The sequence below is a fragment of the Pterocles gutturalis genome, unplaced genomic scaffold (genome assembly GCF_000699245.1).
Source record: "Pterocles gutturalis isolate BGI_N339 unplaced genomic scaffold, ASM69924v1 scaffold30942, whole genome shotgun sequence".
NCBI lineage: Eukaryota > Metazoa > Chordata > Aves > Pterocliformes > Pteroclidae > Pterocles > Pterocles gutturalis.
In genome coordinates this window covers 27,705-46,741 of record NW_010113777.1, presented here as the reverse complement: position 1 = coordinate 46,741, position 19,037 = coordinate 27,705, and the positions used below count along the sequence as shown (strand labels likewise).

General features: G+C 43.9%; 1 protein-coding gene across 1 annotated transcript in view; it reads left to right on the top strand.

The window, feature by feature from the left end:
• The window catches only part of HUNK (hormonally up-regulated Neu-associated kinase), a 37,777-nt gene extending 20,831 nt beyond the window's left edge, over positions 1–16,946 (top strand). The window contains exons 6-10 of the mRNA XM_010074628.1: positions 2,701–2,836; positions 7,369–7,537; positions 8,654–8,737; positions 13,880–13,943; positions 16,300–16,946. Of these exons, the coding sequence (XP_010072930.1) occupies positions 2,701–2,836; positions 7,369–7,537; positions 8,654–8,737; positions 13,880–13,943; positions 16,300–16,946 (1,100 nt within the window). The remainder of the gene's footprint in view (positions 1–2,700; positions 2,837–7,368; positions 7,538–8,653; positions 8,738–13,879; positions 13,944–16,299) is intronic.
• The last annotated feature ends 2,091 nt before the right edge of the window (positions 16,947–19,037 follow it).

The window sequence follows — 19,037 nt, the reverse complement described above, 5'->3', positions numbered from 1 at the left end:
TTTGTTCACCAGCCTACTTGATGCACCAGGAAAAATGGCTTCAGGCACGATGGGTCCAAAAACCGATTGGACAGCTTTGTGTTTGCTTCCTGGGGTATTAACTTTGCTGTCCCACCACTGCAGAACTAACTGGAAAAGGCTTCTCTCCTCCTCATACCATCCCACAGCTCAAATCAGCCAAGGTGCTGTTCCTCACCTCCTCTACATTGCCCAGGTCTAGGCAGATGGGGAGCTCCTGGGGGGGATCTTCTCTCCAAAATTAGTTTCTCCTGGTCTGGATCTGTTGATGTCTGTGCTGCTTCACAAGCCTTATTTAATTAGTCTGCCTTTTGCCAAAGTGGGGGGAAATTAAGATTTTTTAAGGAGATGTTAGCTGATTTGGGGATTGAGGGTGGTGGCGACGGAGGCGGGTGGTGTTGGTTTGAGGAGGGGTTATTTATTTCACCCTGAGCACGTGGGATGCATGCAGCTTCTAGCACAGAGATGAGGGAAGTACTGAAGAGAGAGGAGATGAAATGGAAGAACAAGGGGGTTGTTTATTGCCGTAATGGAGGGTTCTGCACCTGAGAGGCATGACGAGGAGTGCTCAGGGCATGCAGAGAGCAGTTGTAGCATCAGCTTGCAGGAGGTTTGTGAACGTGGATGTAGGCTTTTCCTGCTGCTTCTGCAGTATTGGTGTTGCAGGAAAATCACAAAAATGATGGGAAGGATTTAAGTAAAATATCTCACATAAGTCAGTGATTTGTGAAGAGAGAGCTTAGAAAAAACCCAGCCGATGCCTAGCTAAACCAGTATATAACCATAGCTCGCTCTCTTCCAAATATAAACTTTTTGATGGTATGCCTTAATTGAAACTGGTAGCCTTTCAGGGCACTCTCCAGCTGATGCTTGATTTTTGCAGGATGTTGAACGCAGAGGTTACCCAAGCTGTTAGGAGTTGGCACCCATCAGGCCTAACGCTGATTTATTTGAGGTGAAACCCTCCTTCCCTCATCCGCCACCCTGTCCTGGCACATCAGCCCAGCAGTCCCATCCTGTGCTGCAGGTTGGGGGTGATATGGGTGGGCTTGGGGTGATAAAAGTGCTTGGAGGGGCATGGCCAGGCAAACATGAAGGAGGGCAGCAGTCTTGTAGAGGAGAACCTGTGAAGGGCAGTGGCGCTGTGCCTAGGTTAATGTTTATGCCCTTTTGAAGTGAGGGCATCGTGGCCTCACTGGCAGGCGTGTTATTCTCCTTAAATTGCACATGGGGACAGGAATTCAAGAGGGTTTCACTGTATTCTATTTACATGAGGAGGAGGTGGAGAAGAGCTATCGCAGCCACTCTGCTTCAGAACGGGACAGCGTGGTGCCGCATGAGCATGCTGTGGTGGTGAAACCAAATGCCTATGAAGCCAAACAGGAGGACTGGCTCATAATTTCCTAGTTTTCTGGTATTGAGATGTTAGCACATCCAGTTTGATCTACCTTGTCACACAAGCCTTTGAGGCGTTTGGTTTGCCTGCGCTGAGCTGAAGTAGCTGTGTTGGCAAGGCTGTGCTGTGGCTTACTCAGAGGACACATCCCAGAAGACACCGTCCCCTGCCATGGTGGTCCTGTGCTGCACTAGTAAGGAGACGAGTAGACACAGCACGCTCAGGAAAGCATAGGAGACAAACTGCAGCTCTGCTGTGGAAGGAGGTGGAAAAAAGCGCCCAAGGTCCTGCCCATCTGACCTGGAGGAAACTGTGCCACAGCCGTCACTTCTGCCTCTTGCTTGCCTTTGACTTCATTCAGGACTCGTTTGGCATCATCTCACTTGACTCTATCTCCTCTACAGAATAATTCCGATCTTGGTTTTCCCAGGATTACGTTTCTTTATCTTTCGTGAAGGGAATTGTAGAGGACATAGTTAACTCTTTACTATCTTGTAGCTGATAAACTGAATCTAGCCTTGATAATTTGAGGAATAAAGACCAGACCTATTTAAAACATAGTTTATTTTCTGCTCAGATAGGCACTTCTTGTGAGTCTTTAAGCAAATCAATTTCATTGTTCCTAACCCTATAAGAAGCACATGACTTAAAAATATCAGAGAAATACTTTTGAAGGTTTTTGACAGAAATTCCTGAAGAATGGTTGAATGTCACTGAAAGTTGAAGGTTCAGTATCTGAAAATAGAATAAAGCCTATTAATTTCACTGTACTCTTTTAATTTGGCTGGAACCTCCTGCAAATGACTGTAGATTGGATGGAAGCCAGGAGGGAATTTGTCCTTACAATGTCAAAGTATGCCCGATTCTCCATGTCTTGCCTCCCAGCCTTGCATGCCTCCCCTCCACTCACCTCCAGTCCACCTCCTTCTACTTTAAACACAGATCAAGTTTTTTGTCTCTGACCTGACTCCAGCCTCTTGTCCTCATACAAAGTTAAATTTTGGCTGACCTGCTCAGAAACTTCAAGCAAGCTCTGAAACAAAAGGTGCTTGTTCTTCTCTCCTTTATGACTCTATAAATCATTGTGACTATAAATTCTTGTTTATTTTACTTACTAATCCCTTATCAGGGTTTTTCTTTTTTCTCAAGGACATTAGAGCATACTGTAAGGAAAACTTTCCTTTTTAGTATACTTTTGGCGAGGCTACACACCTGTAGTAACTCAGCTACTGTGTTAAGTCATAAAGCATATGACATAGCTGTTGTTTTTCTTGATTTCTTCACAGCGGCCATAAACTTTCTACGATCTCTGCTAGAGCCAGATCCTGCTAAGAGACCAAACATCCAGCAGGCGCTCGCAAATCGATGGCTTAATGAGAATTACCCTGGGAGAGCACCACCTAATGTCACATATCCAAACAGGTACTGTGCAAAAGAGGGGAGAAAGCCTGCCAGGGTGTATATACATTAAAACATAAATGACTGGCGTTGCAGTTTCATTCCTTGCATGACAGCATCCCACTGCATTTTCTGGGATTGCTTTTGTGACTCCACCCTAAAAGTTGTTAGGATTGGCCTTTGAATTTGTGTTGCTTGAAATGGTCAAAAACAATACCTTAAATTAGAAGCTGGCATATGATGCATTATTTGCAGGGTGGTCTGGGATGCAGATTATATGATTAATTGGCTCCAGACCTTGGAATGGATATGAGTGACAGGTAGTTCACTAGTTCTGATGATCTTGTTTGTCGGTAAAGCTAAGCTACTTTTACAGTAGAGTCTATGCCTACTTGTGATACATACATGAGGTTTTGTGAATTAGGTAAATATGCAAACAGTAGTGAGAAAGGTCAGCGTTAAATGATCTTGCTTTTTTGGTTGTTGAATACCTGTGCAATGCTGAATGCATGACTATATACAAATAGATAACAAACCTCACGGCCAGTCAGACATCCATCTAGAGAAAAAGAATAAGAAAGATACTTATGCTCCATTTTGGTTAGAAATAGTCTTAGTTGAGTTTAAACACCTGCAACACAGAGTCCACACACAAGCCAGTCAGCCTGGGTGCTCATTACAGTCACTGGAGAAAAGTAAGGGCACTTTTTACAGAATGTTTCATCTGACTTCTTTTGTATTCTGCAATAGGATGACTTTGTGCCCAGGAGATCCGAGTTCCTCTCCAGTGACTGTAAATGGAGCCACAGGCAACTTACTTAGAAATATATGTCTATATTTGATCAGATAAAACCTCCTTCCCGTATCAAAGCCCTCCAGCTGTGTCTCATACACAATGTAGTACTTGCCCAGGATTCACTGTAGGAGTTACTAGCTTGTAAGCCAAGATCCTAAGTAACACTAAAGCAAAGAAAGCAACTTAAAGCTGAATTTTGGTGCTTGAAGTCTAATAGTGCCCCAAAATTCCTGTCCTAACTCACTGAGAGTCCCTAAGAGTCCTAACTTCCTCCCTACAGTTTACTCAGTTGCCAGATACCAGATGTAGCGTATGCCTGGGGAGTGATGACTGACCTTTGTCTGAACTTTTGAACCACCGTCCTCCACCCAAAAATGATTTGGTGTTCGCCAGCCAAGTCATCTCTTTGTGTCGGTGCTCTGAAGGACTCGGTCCCACAGGCACGCTCAAGCCATGCATACAGCCAGCTTTCAGCATTCAGTCCAGGTCATAGCTTTGCTGGTAAGAGCGCCTGCCACTCATTTTGCCCTCTGCTCTACTGCCAGCCAGAGGAACAGGGTATGTTTCAGAGCCGTGGGTCCAACCCCTGTGGGGCCAAGAGGCAGCTGCAGCACCCCTCTCTTACTGCTGAAGCAGGTGATGATTGCTGCTACTGCTTGAGCCTGCTGAATTGGGGCACAGGAAGTCAGTTTGAGTGCCAAATCTCAGGACAGCCTTTAGGAAATTTTGGAGACCTTTCCTTTTGCTGTTGCTGTCGGCTGGCTTACATGTGGCAGCCCACACGGTCCTGGCTCCTACCGAAGTCACCTCCCTTTTCCTTCTGCATTGAGCGGGAACGGAGGTGCCCTAATTCAACAGCAAGCATTTCCCTTCCAGAGGTGTAGTCTTAACTTTCAAGTACTGCGTTGTGGAGAATCACTGTAACTATGCCGTTCTTTGACTTGAGGAGAATAACACGTCTCCCACCCTGAAAATATGGTTGGATGGATGTTGAGCAGCTTGAATGCCTGGAGGCATCACTAAAGCCATCCACTGAAACCAGGAGGGCAAATGTGAGGCTAGCTGCCTGTAATCCTCAGACCTACTTGGACAGAATGTAAAGATAGTCCCTGTGAACAATTGATTCACAAGGACTAAGAATGAGAACAGGCAGGCACATTATCTCGACATTACTGCCCCAAATTTAAGGGCAGTTGAGTTAATTTGCAATGTATGCTGTCCAACAAAAGGAAATCTGTGTTTCCATGGTGCATTGGACTGTACTGAAGTATGGTAGATATGAACATTGTATGGTAAAGAAAGGGAAAACAAGTGTAAACTGAATGAGTCATTAAGCTAATGAAATCACTGCCATTATGAGTCTAATCAATCTACTAAACGTGGCATCTGTTAAGTGAATGTAAGTGTAACTGAGAGCTGTATGGGTAATTTAATGCTCTTGCTCTGTATGTCTGATCTACAGAAAAGAGGAAAAAGAAAGAAATACTGCTTGAAAGCGCTTTCACAATTCTTTTGCATTTGTAGGTGCATCTTCATGCTTCTGTTTTTGACTTGTTAGCTTGCAGTTGTCAGGCTTTAGTCAGGTTCTGGTGGAAGTGTCCCTTCTAGAGTTTGCTCATTGGTGCAGTTGGGTAGGTGACTTACAAAAGAGGCCGGCCTCTATTAGATAGAATAGCTGTGCAGTGCTCTTTATGAAGTGTCCATTAATCATTCCCTCCTAAAGGCAAGCAAATCCAATGGAAGAAGAGAAGAAAATGCAGTGCCAAACTATAGAGAAGGCATGCATATATATCATGTGTATATATCTATATGGTGATTATAATAATCCTTTCCTATTATAAGCACTTTTAAAGGGAACGTCAGTGCGGAATACTATGCTGTGCTATTGAAAAAAACCCAGTTACTTTTTTCTTTCTTTCTCATTGCACTGCTTTTCTCATCATGTGGTGTGAAAACAAGAGAAAGTAGATAGTCCTGTCTAAACTTGGGTTTTATGTGAAGCTGTAAAGGATAAAAGCCATACAGGTTCTTTCTTTCACTTCTTTTTTTGGATATTATTTCTTTAGTTTAATTAGTTGATGCCCCAAGCTTGTCCTACATAGAATTTCTCAGACTGGAGACTTATAGGGAAAATACTCTATATAAAGTTTGAAACATTTAAAGACATGGCCAGACTCCTTTTGAGCTTGTCTTAGAAGGTGCCTCTAGAGTCAGCTTCAACAGAGTTTCTCCACGTTTTTGCTAGTATGCAGATGTGGGTAAGATGTGTCAAAATAGTTCTGAAAAATCCACTGCTGAATTTGCAAGGAATCACTTCCTCTCTTAATCATGCTTTTTGTAACACAAGCAAGAAGCTGTGTTATGTTCTTACAGTGCTCTTCTACCATTTTGGGGGTAGCACCCATTGTTCCCAAGACAAGAACTTGGTAGAAAGAGGGGAGAGCATGGAGCGGAAGAATGGAGAACCTGCATTTTCAGGAGAATGTTCTCCCAGGCTTTTTACAAGCTTGCTTTTATTAAAGAAATTCCCTGAAGGCAAGCAAAAATTTCCCATTTTGCTGAGCACTTCAAGTGGAAATTGCTTGAATTTATTTTGCTGTCTAGGTGCTTTAATGTGTAATGGCCAAGATAAGTTTTGCTTTTGAACTTAAAAAAAACCAACCCCAAGCATTCCTTAGCTGCAGAACGAATGTTAATAAGCACGCCGAATAAAGGAGAAGAGTTATTTGAGATTTTCCAGACTGTGTTTTACATCTTGTCTAAGCCCTTCTCTGCATCAGACCCAGGCTGCTCTCCAGGCGTTCCTCGCATCACAGGTGCACAGCACAGGAGTACAGCAGGGCAGGAGTGAGGAGGGTAGAGAATGGTCCTTTTGAAGGCACGTTGTAAAAAAGCCCACAGCCTAAGCTCCCCTAAGTTGCCTTAGACAGATATTAGGCTCAATATTAGGAGCAAGCAATATCCTTTAGAAACCAGACAAAACCCAGCGTTTTTTTGGAGATGGATGGGAGTTGACAGGCACATCTGGGAAGCTGGCCAGCACATTTAGAGGTCTAAATAGGAGCAGAGTTATTTGGAAAATCTGGTTTTAACTTATACTGAGAAGATGCTTTGCCATTTTCACAAGGCTGCTGTACTCCATTTCCCACCTTGGCTAAGTCTGTTATAGACTTTACAAGAGAGCACATACATAAACATGCATTGTACTTCTGCTTTTAACTGATATGAGTAAGGCAGCAGTTCTACAATTTGAGAGCTGCTGTAATAACCCTCCCTGTATGTCCCCTTTCTCCGGGGTGAAATTCCATAGCTGTTGTGCAACTGGTAAGGAGTGTAGCTGAACACTCTGGTGTTTGATTACAAGGAAAGAGTAATTTCAGAAAGCAAAATGTAACTATCTGAGTTGAATTTTACCTCTTTTCCTTCAAAATCAGTTGGATGATCTTGATGGTCATCACTGGTCAGAAGTAGGGTAACAAACAGTGGTGTCCTGAGCATCACGGTGCCATTTCGCGATAGGGTGGGACATGGTGGGGAAAGCGCTGTTTGTTCAGCTGTCACGGCTTCCCGTGGTGCTCATGGTACCCAAATAGTCTGCCCTTTTAATACCTGCTCATGAATAGTCACAGCTAATCACTCCCATGTTATTGAGCCTGTCAGGCCTCTTCTTTATGCTCTGCCATGGACCGCGTGGCTGGCAAGACTCTGTTGCTGGGAGGATGGTACAAGTGGTGTGCTCTGTCTCTTTCTCTCTGTGCAGGATTCACCTTGAGGACCTCAGCCAGAGCGTGCTGCTCCATATGACCGAGAAGCTGGGCTACAAGAACAGCGATGTCATCAACACCGTGCTCTCAAACAGGGCAAGTCACACACTTGCCATCTACTTTTTACTTAACAAGAAGCTGGAACGCTACTTGGCAAGCCTTAGGGTGCGTACTGCTTTATGCCGATTCTTTGGACAAGTGGGTAAGGAGGGTAAAAAAGTGCTAAAAGTTTCCCTGCTTGCTGGCATTTGATCTCAAGGCTTTATCTGTTTGTTGGGGTTTTTTTTCTAATTTTGTAATAGTGACCATGAAGGGGACATATTCCTTGCAAGCTACTAACACTATTTCAGATAAGAATTCCCCAAGTGGCAAAGATAATTGCTGATTGGCTTTATGTCTCATGAGTACCTGTTTCCATAGGAGATCTTCTGTGGCTTGGCAGTTACCCTGTAGAGAGCAAACTGTTTCCAGGCAGAGCCATACTTGTGACTTGTGGCGTACTGTGTCTATATGTTGAGATAATTCTGCCACTTGAAATACCAATAACACAATGTAACTTGATTCAGGAAATCAAGAGGAAGCTTAAGAGCTATTAAGATTTTATTTAGTTTTTAAGTGGAGGCTTAACTGAAAGTTTTACATGAGAAATAACATGAATATAAAGTCTCCTGATATCCTGCTGACCTTCCTGGCCCCTGAGTATGGCTTAGGGGTCAGAAACGCCACTGACGGGTTTGCACAGCAGCTTTCTCTAGGGCAGAAGCCTGCTGCCACGTCATCCCTCCTTGTACATCCGAGAGATCTGAGCTCTCTAGCCATGTTCTGCATGGTACTTGCTGGAATGCTAGGATGTGGATGGTGCACAAATACAAGCTGTATGCTCTCTTGCCTTCACCTCTCCCCATAGCCACCTGTGGGTCCAGTGAGGAGTCTTAACTAGTTGAGGGTCTGTAGGCTCCTATGTTGACTGCATGGGCAGGAGGGTGGGTTGTATGGAGTTTTCTTCTTAATGTATTTGCTTCTTAGAGAAATTATCCCCAACAGCCTCTGATCTGACCACAGCTTCTCAGTTTTTTCTCTTCTCAGTTCTTTTACAAGCTTTTTTTAATGATGATGCCATCAATGATGTTTAAAATGTAATGGACCAGACTCAGCATCTCTATAAGCTGATGTACCTTCACTGAATGCCAAGAGCAGATATGGTCCATTAAGCAGTAACTGAACGTTTGTTTTCTCTAATTATCTTACATACTTTACTTTTCTGTGTTTCTCTCTCCGCAGAAGTCTGAAGGCCAGGACAGTATTTGCCACAAGAACCAACTATACCAGATAGAAAAATACAAGGCAAATAAAGACTCCTATGAGGTAAAGCTAAGTAAAGCTCATTAAGGTACTTTGAAAGAAGACTGAATTTGAGGGTCCCTGGTGATTGTGATTAAGGCAATGGGTTTCTGGACCTGTGGAGAAAAGGAAGACCTATGGTCTTGCCTGTGCAGGACAAATCCGTCAATTTATTTTCAAGGGAACAAATAGCAACCCCCTAGGGTGGAAGTTTAAAGGTCACTTTCAGCTTTCCTGAAGAAAATGAAAGTTTTAAATGCTCTGTTTAGCAAAATAATACAAACTTCTTCAGGGGGCTCCGTAGTTTCATTCTGTGGCATGCAAGTTGCTGGTGGTGTAAGAAGACTGTAACTGTGTTGTCTTGAGTCTCAAGACCTTGGTGTGGTGTAGGGCAGAGAGCTGAGAGACAGCCAGGGTGACCCTTCCTGGTCAGCTGGAATTCCTGGTGCCCTGGGCCAACCCTGGCTTGACTTCAAGAAATGATGAAACTGTATTAGCACAAAACTCTGCCCAAGTTAGTATAATTTTGCTTCTTAGCAGAAGTGATGCAGAACTAGCCCACTGCACCATGCAGGACTTCCCTCAGCTGGAGAAAAGATTTAACCAGGTTACCTTTTGCTCTGTCAGCCTCCAGTCTTTTTGCCTGTGAATAGAAAAGGTGGTTTGTATTAAAAGAATACATATCAGGTAACAGTAGTCTTCTCATGGCTGGATTTTTCTTCCCTGGCTGATTCTTTGCCAAGCACTAAAATGACAAGAGTAATATGAGCTGTTCAAGTTTTACCTACCAACACAAAGAGCAGTATTCTTGAAGAATCTACCTATTTCAAAAGCTGCTCTTCAGCACTGGACTGATGATCTGATTCGTATCATGGCTGGTTTTGTTTATTTTAAAGGCTGCTTGCCAGACAAGGTGAACTGCAAGCCAGATGGAAATATAAGGGCAAAGTACTTATCATTCTTTTCTTACATAAATCAAAAACCACCTTACTTAAAATGTATCAGCAGTGGGTAGACTCAATGAATATAATATTTCAAAACACTCTTTGACAGCTCACTTCAGGCTGTTGCAGAGCAACTTTCCTCTGGAAACACAGGCAGGTATCTGGAGGTGAACACTACAGATGGTACATCCCAGCGCTCTCCGGGCCAGCTTCTTCCAGCTGCTGGTGTCATTACTCTGTGCAGTGACTGAGAACCATGGGCCATCCAGGCATTAGCTTAGATCTTCTGCATACCTACCCTGTGCAAGGGAGGCTTTAGCAAGGCCTGCCTGTGCACCTGCTTGTAGCTGAGAGAGAAATGCATGGTCTGGTTTGGTGGTGGCTCTGAAATCCCCATACCTCTAGAGGGGAACTGATGTTTGGCTTCTGTAAGGATAATTGAAAATTAACGGTAGCACCACTGTATGACCCCAGTTTGGTTTCTAGGCATGCTTAGGGATAAAGGCTCCCTCCGAAGCCTCTCCTGCACTCAAAGTGGAGCTATTTAGAGGATGAGGGGGTGTCATTTCTTTCTTGAAATAGTTACCTTGATGGAATCACAGTGCAGACACCATTATAATAATACAGTACATTCTCTTTCTGCATGGTCATAGCCGAGTATAAAGCATTTTTTATATCACTTTAGGTGTATTTACACAAGGGGATTGTGTTACCTTTCCTGCACCAGGACAGTTGTAGCAGCACACATGGGTGAATACAGACCCTGGGATGCTACTGCCACTTGTACCTATGGCAGACATCTTTCCTAAAATGCCTTCATGTGGATGGGAACACAGCCCTGGTAGTGTCTAGCTCATGCTGCTGGGATCAGTGAGTGCCACCAGGACTCAGGGGTAGGAATTTTGTAAGCTCAGGCGGGTTCATAAGCTGTAGATAAGAGTCCCCTTATCACCTCCCATTTCCAGAGGGGAACTGGGAGACACTGGTCCCTAGGCAGACACTGCACAGAGAGTGTTGCTGTGCGTTGCCATGGGAATAGCAGGGAGAGGAGAGCTGGTCAGCTTCAGCTTCAGCAGCCGATCCAATTTATTCCGATGTGAAATAAGGACTTTGCCTCAGGCAGGGGGCTGCCTGCCAGCAGCACTGCCAGTTGCTGGGGCAGGCAGTGGGGCACACAGGCAGTGGTCATGCCAGCCCCCCCCGCTGTGAGTCCAGGGGACCAGCGCTTGGGATACCTGCCTCCCACAGGTAGCCAGTGGGCTCAGACTTGGGGAATTTGCAGTTTTTTAGAACTTGTGTCGTTGTCCTATCACCATTTCAGACATAGCCAATGCAAATACACTTTATCTTCCTTTCAAATCCATTGCTGGGACTAAAAGTAAGTTTTAAGGTCAAGGTCAGGACAGGAAATAGCAGAGGATGATGTAATGCCAAACCTATTCAAGTATAACATACCGGCACAACTCTTGCATTGTGTGACAGTGTGCCATTACATGGCTGTGCACGGTACAGTGAAGAGCAACTTTTATAACTCCCCTGAAGGAAATCTTCCTTTCCTTTTAAAATATAATAGTATGTGGTGTCTTGGGAGTTTAGGATTTTGGTAATTTCCCTTCTTACAACCATCGTCTAGGAGAAACAGTGTTAGTAAGTTTTAAATATACTTATAAGACTATTTGCAACGTTCATCCAGGGTGAAGTAATTAATTGCTAACACCAGATAAGTGAATTTGCTTTTTCATGGATGATTTAATTGTGTTACTGTTGCTTATAAAACATTACAGCAATGTGAAGGTAAAGTCAGGGGCACTTGCCAGATGTCTCAGAGCAGAGCAGTGAGGAGATGCAGCTTGGCTCTTGCACCATTGGGCTAAAAATATTGCAGCCTTGAAACGTCCTGCATTCTGACAGATGCTGCAGCAACCGACATGCAAATTCTTTCCTCACCTATCCAGAATAACAGAAAGCTGCTAACAATCTCGATCGGCTCCTTTAGGCTTAATATAGTCACCACTTGGTCTCATCCTCACAAGTACCTTTAAAAAAAGATACTCGGTAGAGCCCAGTCTCTGCTGAACTTGGCAGCAGAGTTGCTGAGTCTTGAGAGGAAAAATAGTGTGGTGGGCTCAAAATTAACTGTAGAGCTCCCACTGACTATTGTCACCGGGTGCTATTCACACAGCATTATTATTATTGCTATTGTTGTTATGACTGTTGTTATTACTTCATCATTGTCAGTAGTGACTCTGCTCGCCAAGATAGTTCCTGGGACTGATCAGATGTTGTATTGTTCCAAGCACAGCATGGGCAGGGAGGAATAAACACTCTGTGCTAGAGGGGTTTACAGCTTGTAAAGGCAAGGGGGAAGACATTGGGTGAATGAAGAGGTATCACGTAAGCAAAGCGATGATGCCTCCATAATGCGTTGGTTTGTTTCAGTGGAAGGGTTAGCCAGCTTTATCTAGGTAAAGGGAAAGAAGTTGGAGGCAATAAGGGATGGATGGAGAGAAGGCCGGGAACAAAAACACATGCACAAAGGGAGACTGAGGTGAAGACGGGGAGGAGCTGACAGAGGGTCTCTGGTTCTTGCTCTCCCAAGTCACCTAACCACTTCTGTAATAAAACTAAAAACTCTAGTTCATGATTCACTGAAGCTCTTCCTTCTGACTTTGTAACTTCTGAAAATTAAGATTAATGAGCCCAGCAGTGCCCAGACACCATCTGTGCGGGGAGCTGGACTCTGTCTGAGCTGGGAATGATCATAACGAGTACAGTCCAGTTATTTTCCTCTTAGGTGTCTTACTATGTTTCCAGAGATGTTCAGTGGCTCAAGAGAACCCAAGTTGTCTTCTGGGTCTTTCTTTCCCTCTCTCACATGTATGTGCATTACTTTGCATTTGACGGTTTCAAAAGACTTCATGTCAACGGACTTTCAAAAGAAAATCATCAGGAGAGCCAGCCCTTTGGGCAGTGCATAATTATCAGACAAATTACAGGCTCTAGCACATAACTGGTTGAAGGAACTTTCCTGCATTTTTAAAAAAAGACTTGTACTTACAGTGACTTTTTGATAAGACACAGCAAAACATGTTGCTTAAATGAGAATTACAACCACAGAAACAACCCCAAAGCAACCAAAAGCCACACTTCTTTGAGATTGGCATCTCAAACCAGACCACACAGCTTTGTTCCAGAGACACAGGAGATCCTTGAACCCTTTGAGGGGTAGCAAAACAAAGCCACAAATTTGATGCCTGATTTTTAGATGTGAAACAAGACTTTTAGCTCACCCTGATATCAGTGGCAAGTAATGAGTGTTAGGCAGCTTGCAGAATCTTGTGATTCGTGTTGAAAAAAGATACAATGAATTTTCACTGTAAAACAGTGCTTTGAAAATTGGATTCCCCTTCAAAGTCCCAGTCCCAGGTTCTGGTTTTCCTCTGTTATCACTGAAGATCAAACCTATCTTTTGGGACGTATGCGCTCACAATCCCACGTTCAGCTGCCTTCCTCATGACAAAAAGCAGTTCGGGCTCAGCGCAGGGTTAGGTCAGTAGTTTTGTCCCCCTCCATGTCTTGTGCAGTTACAGAGATGCTGTAAAAGCAAGGGCTGTATTCCTCTGGATCTTGTTTGGACAGAAGATAAATGACTCAAAGGGTTGAAACTTCTTTAAAGCTTTGCAGCTCACCTTTACAAATGTCAGAGGAAGTGCAGTAACAAGAAATCAAAGACCTTTTTTCAGTCCTTAAATAGGGAGGCAGATTTCAGGTATGGAGGAGCACAAACCTGTATCTGCTTGCTCCGACAAGGTCTCCTAGGACAAATGGTCTCCAAAGAGAAAGCTTTCCTTTTCCTTTAATTTTCCAAAACCAACTTTCACACTGCATGAATGTCGGAGCAGATGGGAGCCATGAAATCATGTCAAACAGATCCAAGGAAAATGAGACATGGAAGATTTAGTTATTTTGAGTAACCAGGATAAGTTCCTTGTAAATGTGTAGTTTTTTAATTCGTCTTCAGTAAGTGGTGTGCTTATAAGTCTGGGGGTCGTTTAAACTTCCCTTAAGTAAACCAAATTGTTCTTGTTTGTTTTGCAACTTAAAGGACAAAAAACTCAAAGAACAAGAAAAGAAAGGGGAGATTCTTCACCGTCAGCTCCCAAAGAAAACTGAGAAAAGTCCAGTTTCATATAGACAGCCTTCTTCCTGTCTTATCTCACAGATACAGAACACCAAGGCTCTGCTGAAGGACCGGAAAGTCACCAAGACTGGAGGTCCAGAAAAAGGTCAGTGGGAGAAATACCAGTTGTGTGTCCCTGTGCACGTGTGTGTGTCTTGGCATGCATGGCATTAATCAGAGCATCTTGTGTGTTGTGTTTGTTAGTAAATTGTCGTGGGCTTGCATTCACTGTCTGCTCTGGAGGTGGTATATGAAAGAGGACTGGATAACATAGTCAAATATTGAACGAAACATCCAGAGGAAACCATGACGATGTTCAGCAGCCATGAATCCTCACTTTTACTCCTCCTTTTATTTGACAGAATTCCCACAGTGTTTAAAAAACCCATTTCTTTCGCTATTTATATGTACTTATACAAAATCATCTGCGCTTCACACTGGCACTTTGAAAGCATCAACACCCACCCCAGATTACTGACAAACCAAAGCCGGTAGAGACGCTTCTTCCTACCGGTGAATGCGTTTTGCTAAGAGGGGCCTAAGGGGCAGCATGGGAAAGAAATCCCTGACCCCGAGGAGAGTGCCAGTAACGGTGGCATCCCTGGGAGAAGCAGTGTGCAGCAGCTGATGGTGGAGGAAGGGGAAATAGGCAGCTGAGAGGAAATGTGGGTGGGACTGGCAACCCCAGCAAATTTCAGGCAGCAAAAGAGGGGGGGGAAAGCATTAATGGAGAAAGGAAAAGACAATACAACCGGAGGAGAGCAGAGCATTAATCACGCAGGGTAGGAGGCAGCCTGCGAGGGATGGGTGACAGCTGCTCACAAAAGGAGGAGGAAGAAAGGAGTGGAGGGAAAGGGGAGTCAGCAGGGAAAATGGGGTGTCACTAGATGGGAGACATTGAGAAGCAGGTGATGTAGTTGGTTGATAAATGAAGGAACTAAACGAGGGAAGGTCGCTACAGAGCAGTGGGGGGAAATATGGTGATGTAAAATGTTTACTGTGGTGTCAGAGGGTTATTTAGAGTGGTGGCTTGTGGTGGTTTCATGCTTTCTCGTGACTTGGTAGTTTATCATATGATGCTTTCTACCTGAAAAAAATGTCAAAATGGTGTTCATCCAGTGGCACAGACACCTCTGCTACAAGCTAGCAGTAGTCCAGAGAACTGGTCAGAAATGGGAAATACTTTTTGTGAAAAATATAAAAAACATTTTTAAATGCTTATTTTGTTCAGATGTGTTGTTCCTTTTGGGAGGGAGGCACAGGGGGAAGTAAACCTAGTTAATTTTTTTTTTTCCTCTGTAGGTTTCTCCTTTCTTTTTTGAACTGAAACCTGAAAATCATTCAGGTCTCAGCTAAAGCATTTCACTGCTTATGGAAAACGTGTTTTGACATTTCTTAAATTGAAGTGGTCAAATAATTTTTACCAGTTTTAGAAAAAAACTGGTCAGATTAAACCTGGTCTGCTTTTCCCAGACAACTCTTAATGCAAGTGATTTCATCCCATACATCCATTCAGGTCTCAACCCCTGCCAAGAACATCCCTTTCAAAAGAAATACATGTGAGACTTGTGGCTGTGACCTGAGGCCTGGCAGACCTAAATTACTTTATCTCCCTTTTAGATGGTTTGAGACTGAGGGAACTCATGGACAGTGATCAGCTGCCGGTCCTCTATTCTTTCAATTAGGGGGAACCTAGCAGAGCAGGCTCCTTGGGCAGCTTTCCATACAGGCAGCAAAATGTGTTTTCTTGCGACTAGCTTGGCATAAGCGAGTGCCAGCATCATGTAGAAACTGAGCAGATCTCCTCCACGAGCTATTTTGTTTTATTGGGCCAAATCCTGCAAACATTGTTCCATTTATATTCGATCCTTGCTGGAAGAAGCTTTTCACTGAAGTCAATGCAGCAAATCTGTTCCAACTGTAACAGCCTGAATCTGGCCGGTGCAGCTACTCCATATTTACATGTGTGAAACCAAGAACAGATTTTGTTCCAAAATGCAAGGAAAGACATTAGGGATTAACTCGTAGCTGTCCCCTGTGTCTCGAGGTATGTCAGTGAATACAGTACACAGACCTCGTAGAAAACATGCAAAGTTGTGCTAAGAAAGGAGAAATGTGAGATTTTTCAGACATGGCCTTAAAGGATATAATTAATACAAACAGCTGAAGACATCTGTGGTTTTCTATTTCATGTCCTTGTCTTACTCAGTTTAAGCACTCTTCCTGCCTTTGAGGGAAGTGGCAGATAAATTACCCATGAAACAACTACGTAAGTATCAAATGAGAGTCAGGGAATTAGGTTCTGAGTATATCCCTAAGACCATTTGTTTTAGCTAGGGCATTTGTCACGCTCTTCTAAAATCTGTTAAAGGTGATGTCGGACTCTGTCTGACGCAAGGCAGAGAAAGCAGTGCTATTAAATGCAATCTGCTCTTCTGGTTCCTTTTCTGATTGCTTTGCAGAATCCAGTGGTGGGGTAAGCCCTTTCCACGAACCCCTGGCCACCAAGACGGGCTGCGTCACTTCCAGCTCCCTGGAGTACCTCGAAGTCCAGCAGCCACCCCCCAGAACCCCTCGGCTCCTCAAGAGGCAGGATTCCCCACAGCAGGAGCCAGCCCGGGTTGGGGGCCGGGCAAAGGACTCTCCTCTCATCCTGAATATTGTGCACTCCTTTGAGTCGGTTGACAGAGAGGACCAAATAGATCAGGTTTCCCCCTCTCATCAATACAGGATTTTAGGTTCGCCAATGAATTTCCCTTATAAAAGCTCAAGTGAAAGGACACTATCCCCGCTTTTTCAGCCAGGGAGTACATCCCCTGTCCACCCCACCCAAGTCTCTTTCACGTATGAAGAAAAAGCATATCTGGCAAAGGAAGAAGCGGTGTCCCCTACTCAGCTGGTTTCCAACAACCCCTTGGGCAGCCCTAACTGTGTTAAAAGCAGAGGCAGATTCCCCATGATGGGGATCGGACAGATGCTGCGGAAGAGGAACCAGACGATGCAGTCAGTGAGCGACAAGCCACTGGAAGCAAGGATGCCTCAGCTGCAGCAGATGAGCCCCACGCAGATTTCCTTCAATGCAGCAGATGCTGTCAGTGGCCAGTGTTAGTCTGACATCCCGGGATTTGCACTGCTGTTCTCTGGGACCTCACCTTTTTCACTTTTAACAAGAAGGGAAAGCCACAGGCATGTTACTGTCACTATGTAATACACTACAGTGGTCCAACGTAGAAAATCAAAGGTCTGCTTGTAAGGAAGGCATTGTCCTGTATATTACAGTTGAAAGAAAAGGGCTCTGCTTGTGCTGTTAAGAGATACTAGCATTTGGCATCTGACTGTACACTAAAACATGTCTTGAAAGAGCTACTTGAATATGATGTATTTTCAGTGCTCTCATCTAGAATTGCGGCAAGGTTGATTGGAAAAGCAGCGAGCATTGATGGTTTGACTCATCAAGGTAATCTGCGTGATGCCATGAACGCTGGTCCCATCCAGGATCTGTGGTAAGACTGCCTGTGCTCCACCTGCCTGTGCCACACTGTATATGGTACTGCTACAGGCATTGTTCACATGGCTAGACAAACGGAAAAACTCGATATACTATATCCAAAGTCAACTTGCTAACAAGCACTGCCAAGAAGATGAAGTTGGTAGAAGCTTGAATAAAGACACGAGTGATCTAAACATTCAGAAAAAGTGTGAGTATTGGAAGTCAAAGCAGACTTTACAGTTAACTATATAAAGTAACTAATAACAGAATATTTTTTTTCCTAAAGAAAATGGTGATTTAATGATGTCACTCAGAAGAAACATAATTATTTAAAATCAAGTTTCATCACATGGAAACTCACCGCACTAGAGGCCTGTTCCTTTCACATGATGGGTCTGCAAGCAGATGCTTTAAACAGCAATCCAGATTGCAACATGCTGTGTTTAAACAATCCAGTCACCTCCGATCTGTGCAGCCTTGCTAGTTCCATTGTGCACCTACGTGCAGGACTGCATTAGCCTGTTGCAGCAAGGCAGCATGGGACACACCTGAAGGCTTTTCTGAGAGACTGCAGTGAATTAAAAAGACTAATAATGGACACATGAACCTGTACCAATGTCGTTTTATACTGCAAGATTGGTAGTGCAGTGGTTACCAAAAATTCAGTATTGTTATGAGCAGTGAAGATTAACTTTCTTAAAAGGCACGATGTTCTGCATACTGGTCTTGTTTTTCTAAGTAAATGATACATCTGAGAGGTTGGTAACTTTTTTTGGTTCTGTTTCTGTCTTCAAACTGTTTCCTATAAATTAGAAGGTTTAGCCAAAGACTACTTTTTTCTTTCATCTGTACCGCACCTGTGTATGTGTTTGTGTGTACGGGACATCTCAACAAAGCTTGTTCCAGTCTGGTTCCCAAGTGGGCAGCCCTGGCCCAGTGGTGCCCCACTGCTGACCACCCACTTAATGTCATTTCAAAACCCAGGCAGCAGAGGCATGGTCTTCTTCTTGGGGTTGTTGTTGGAAGATGGGGATTTTGCCTCGAGACCGTAGGTAGGAATCCATGCCGTATTTTCATCAATATTTTTGCAAACAATTTTATGGCCCCATTGGTTTGGTGTCTGTGTAAATGCTGACTTACTCCCATTTGAGAAGCTTTCTTTCCACTTCCTTGAGAGAGATACACAGGGTCTGGGGGAAGAGGCTAGGAGAGGCAGGGGAGAAGGTTTCTGATTCTCAGTCTTACACCAAAATCTGCAAGAAAAAAATTGGATGCTAAACCAGATACTGACAGAACAGATAACTGGACTGTTCAGTAGTTTTGAATGCTTGCTGGCAAAACCAGCAGATCATGAATGCCCAGAGAGAGCATCCCTCTCATCCCTGCAGATGGGACCCTCACCTCGGCACTGAAGCCACTCACCAGTTCGGTAGAAGGGAGTCCACATGTGTCTTGTACTCTTCAGTGTAGTGAGAGCAGCCATCTCTGGGGTAGTTAAGCTACCTGTAGTAATATATATAAAAATCCCAATATGGTAAGAAAGACAACCCTGAAATAATTTTTACTCATTTTCTGATTGAAACGTCATCTTCTGTTTCTACAGAGCACCTGTGCATCCCAGGGGTCCATTTTAGCTCTTCCTTTTGTTTAAAAACATCAAAGCATTTTCTTTTTCTTCATGCTAAGAACATGTTTACGCTGCAAAGCTAG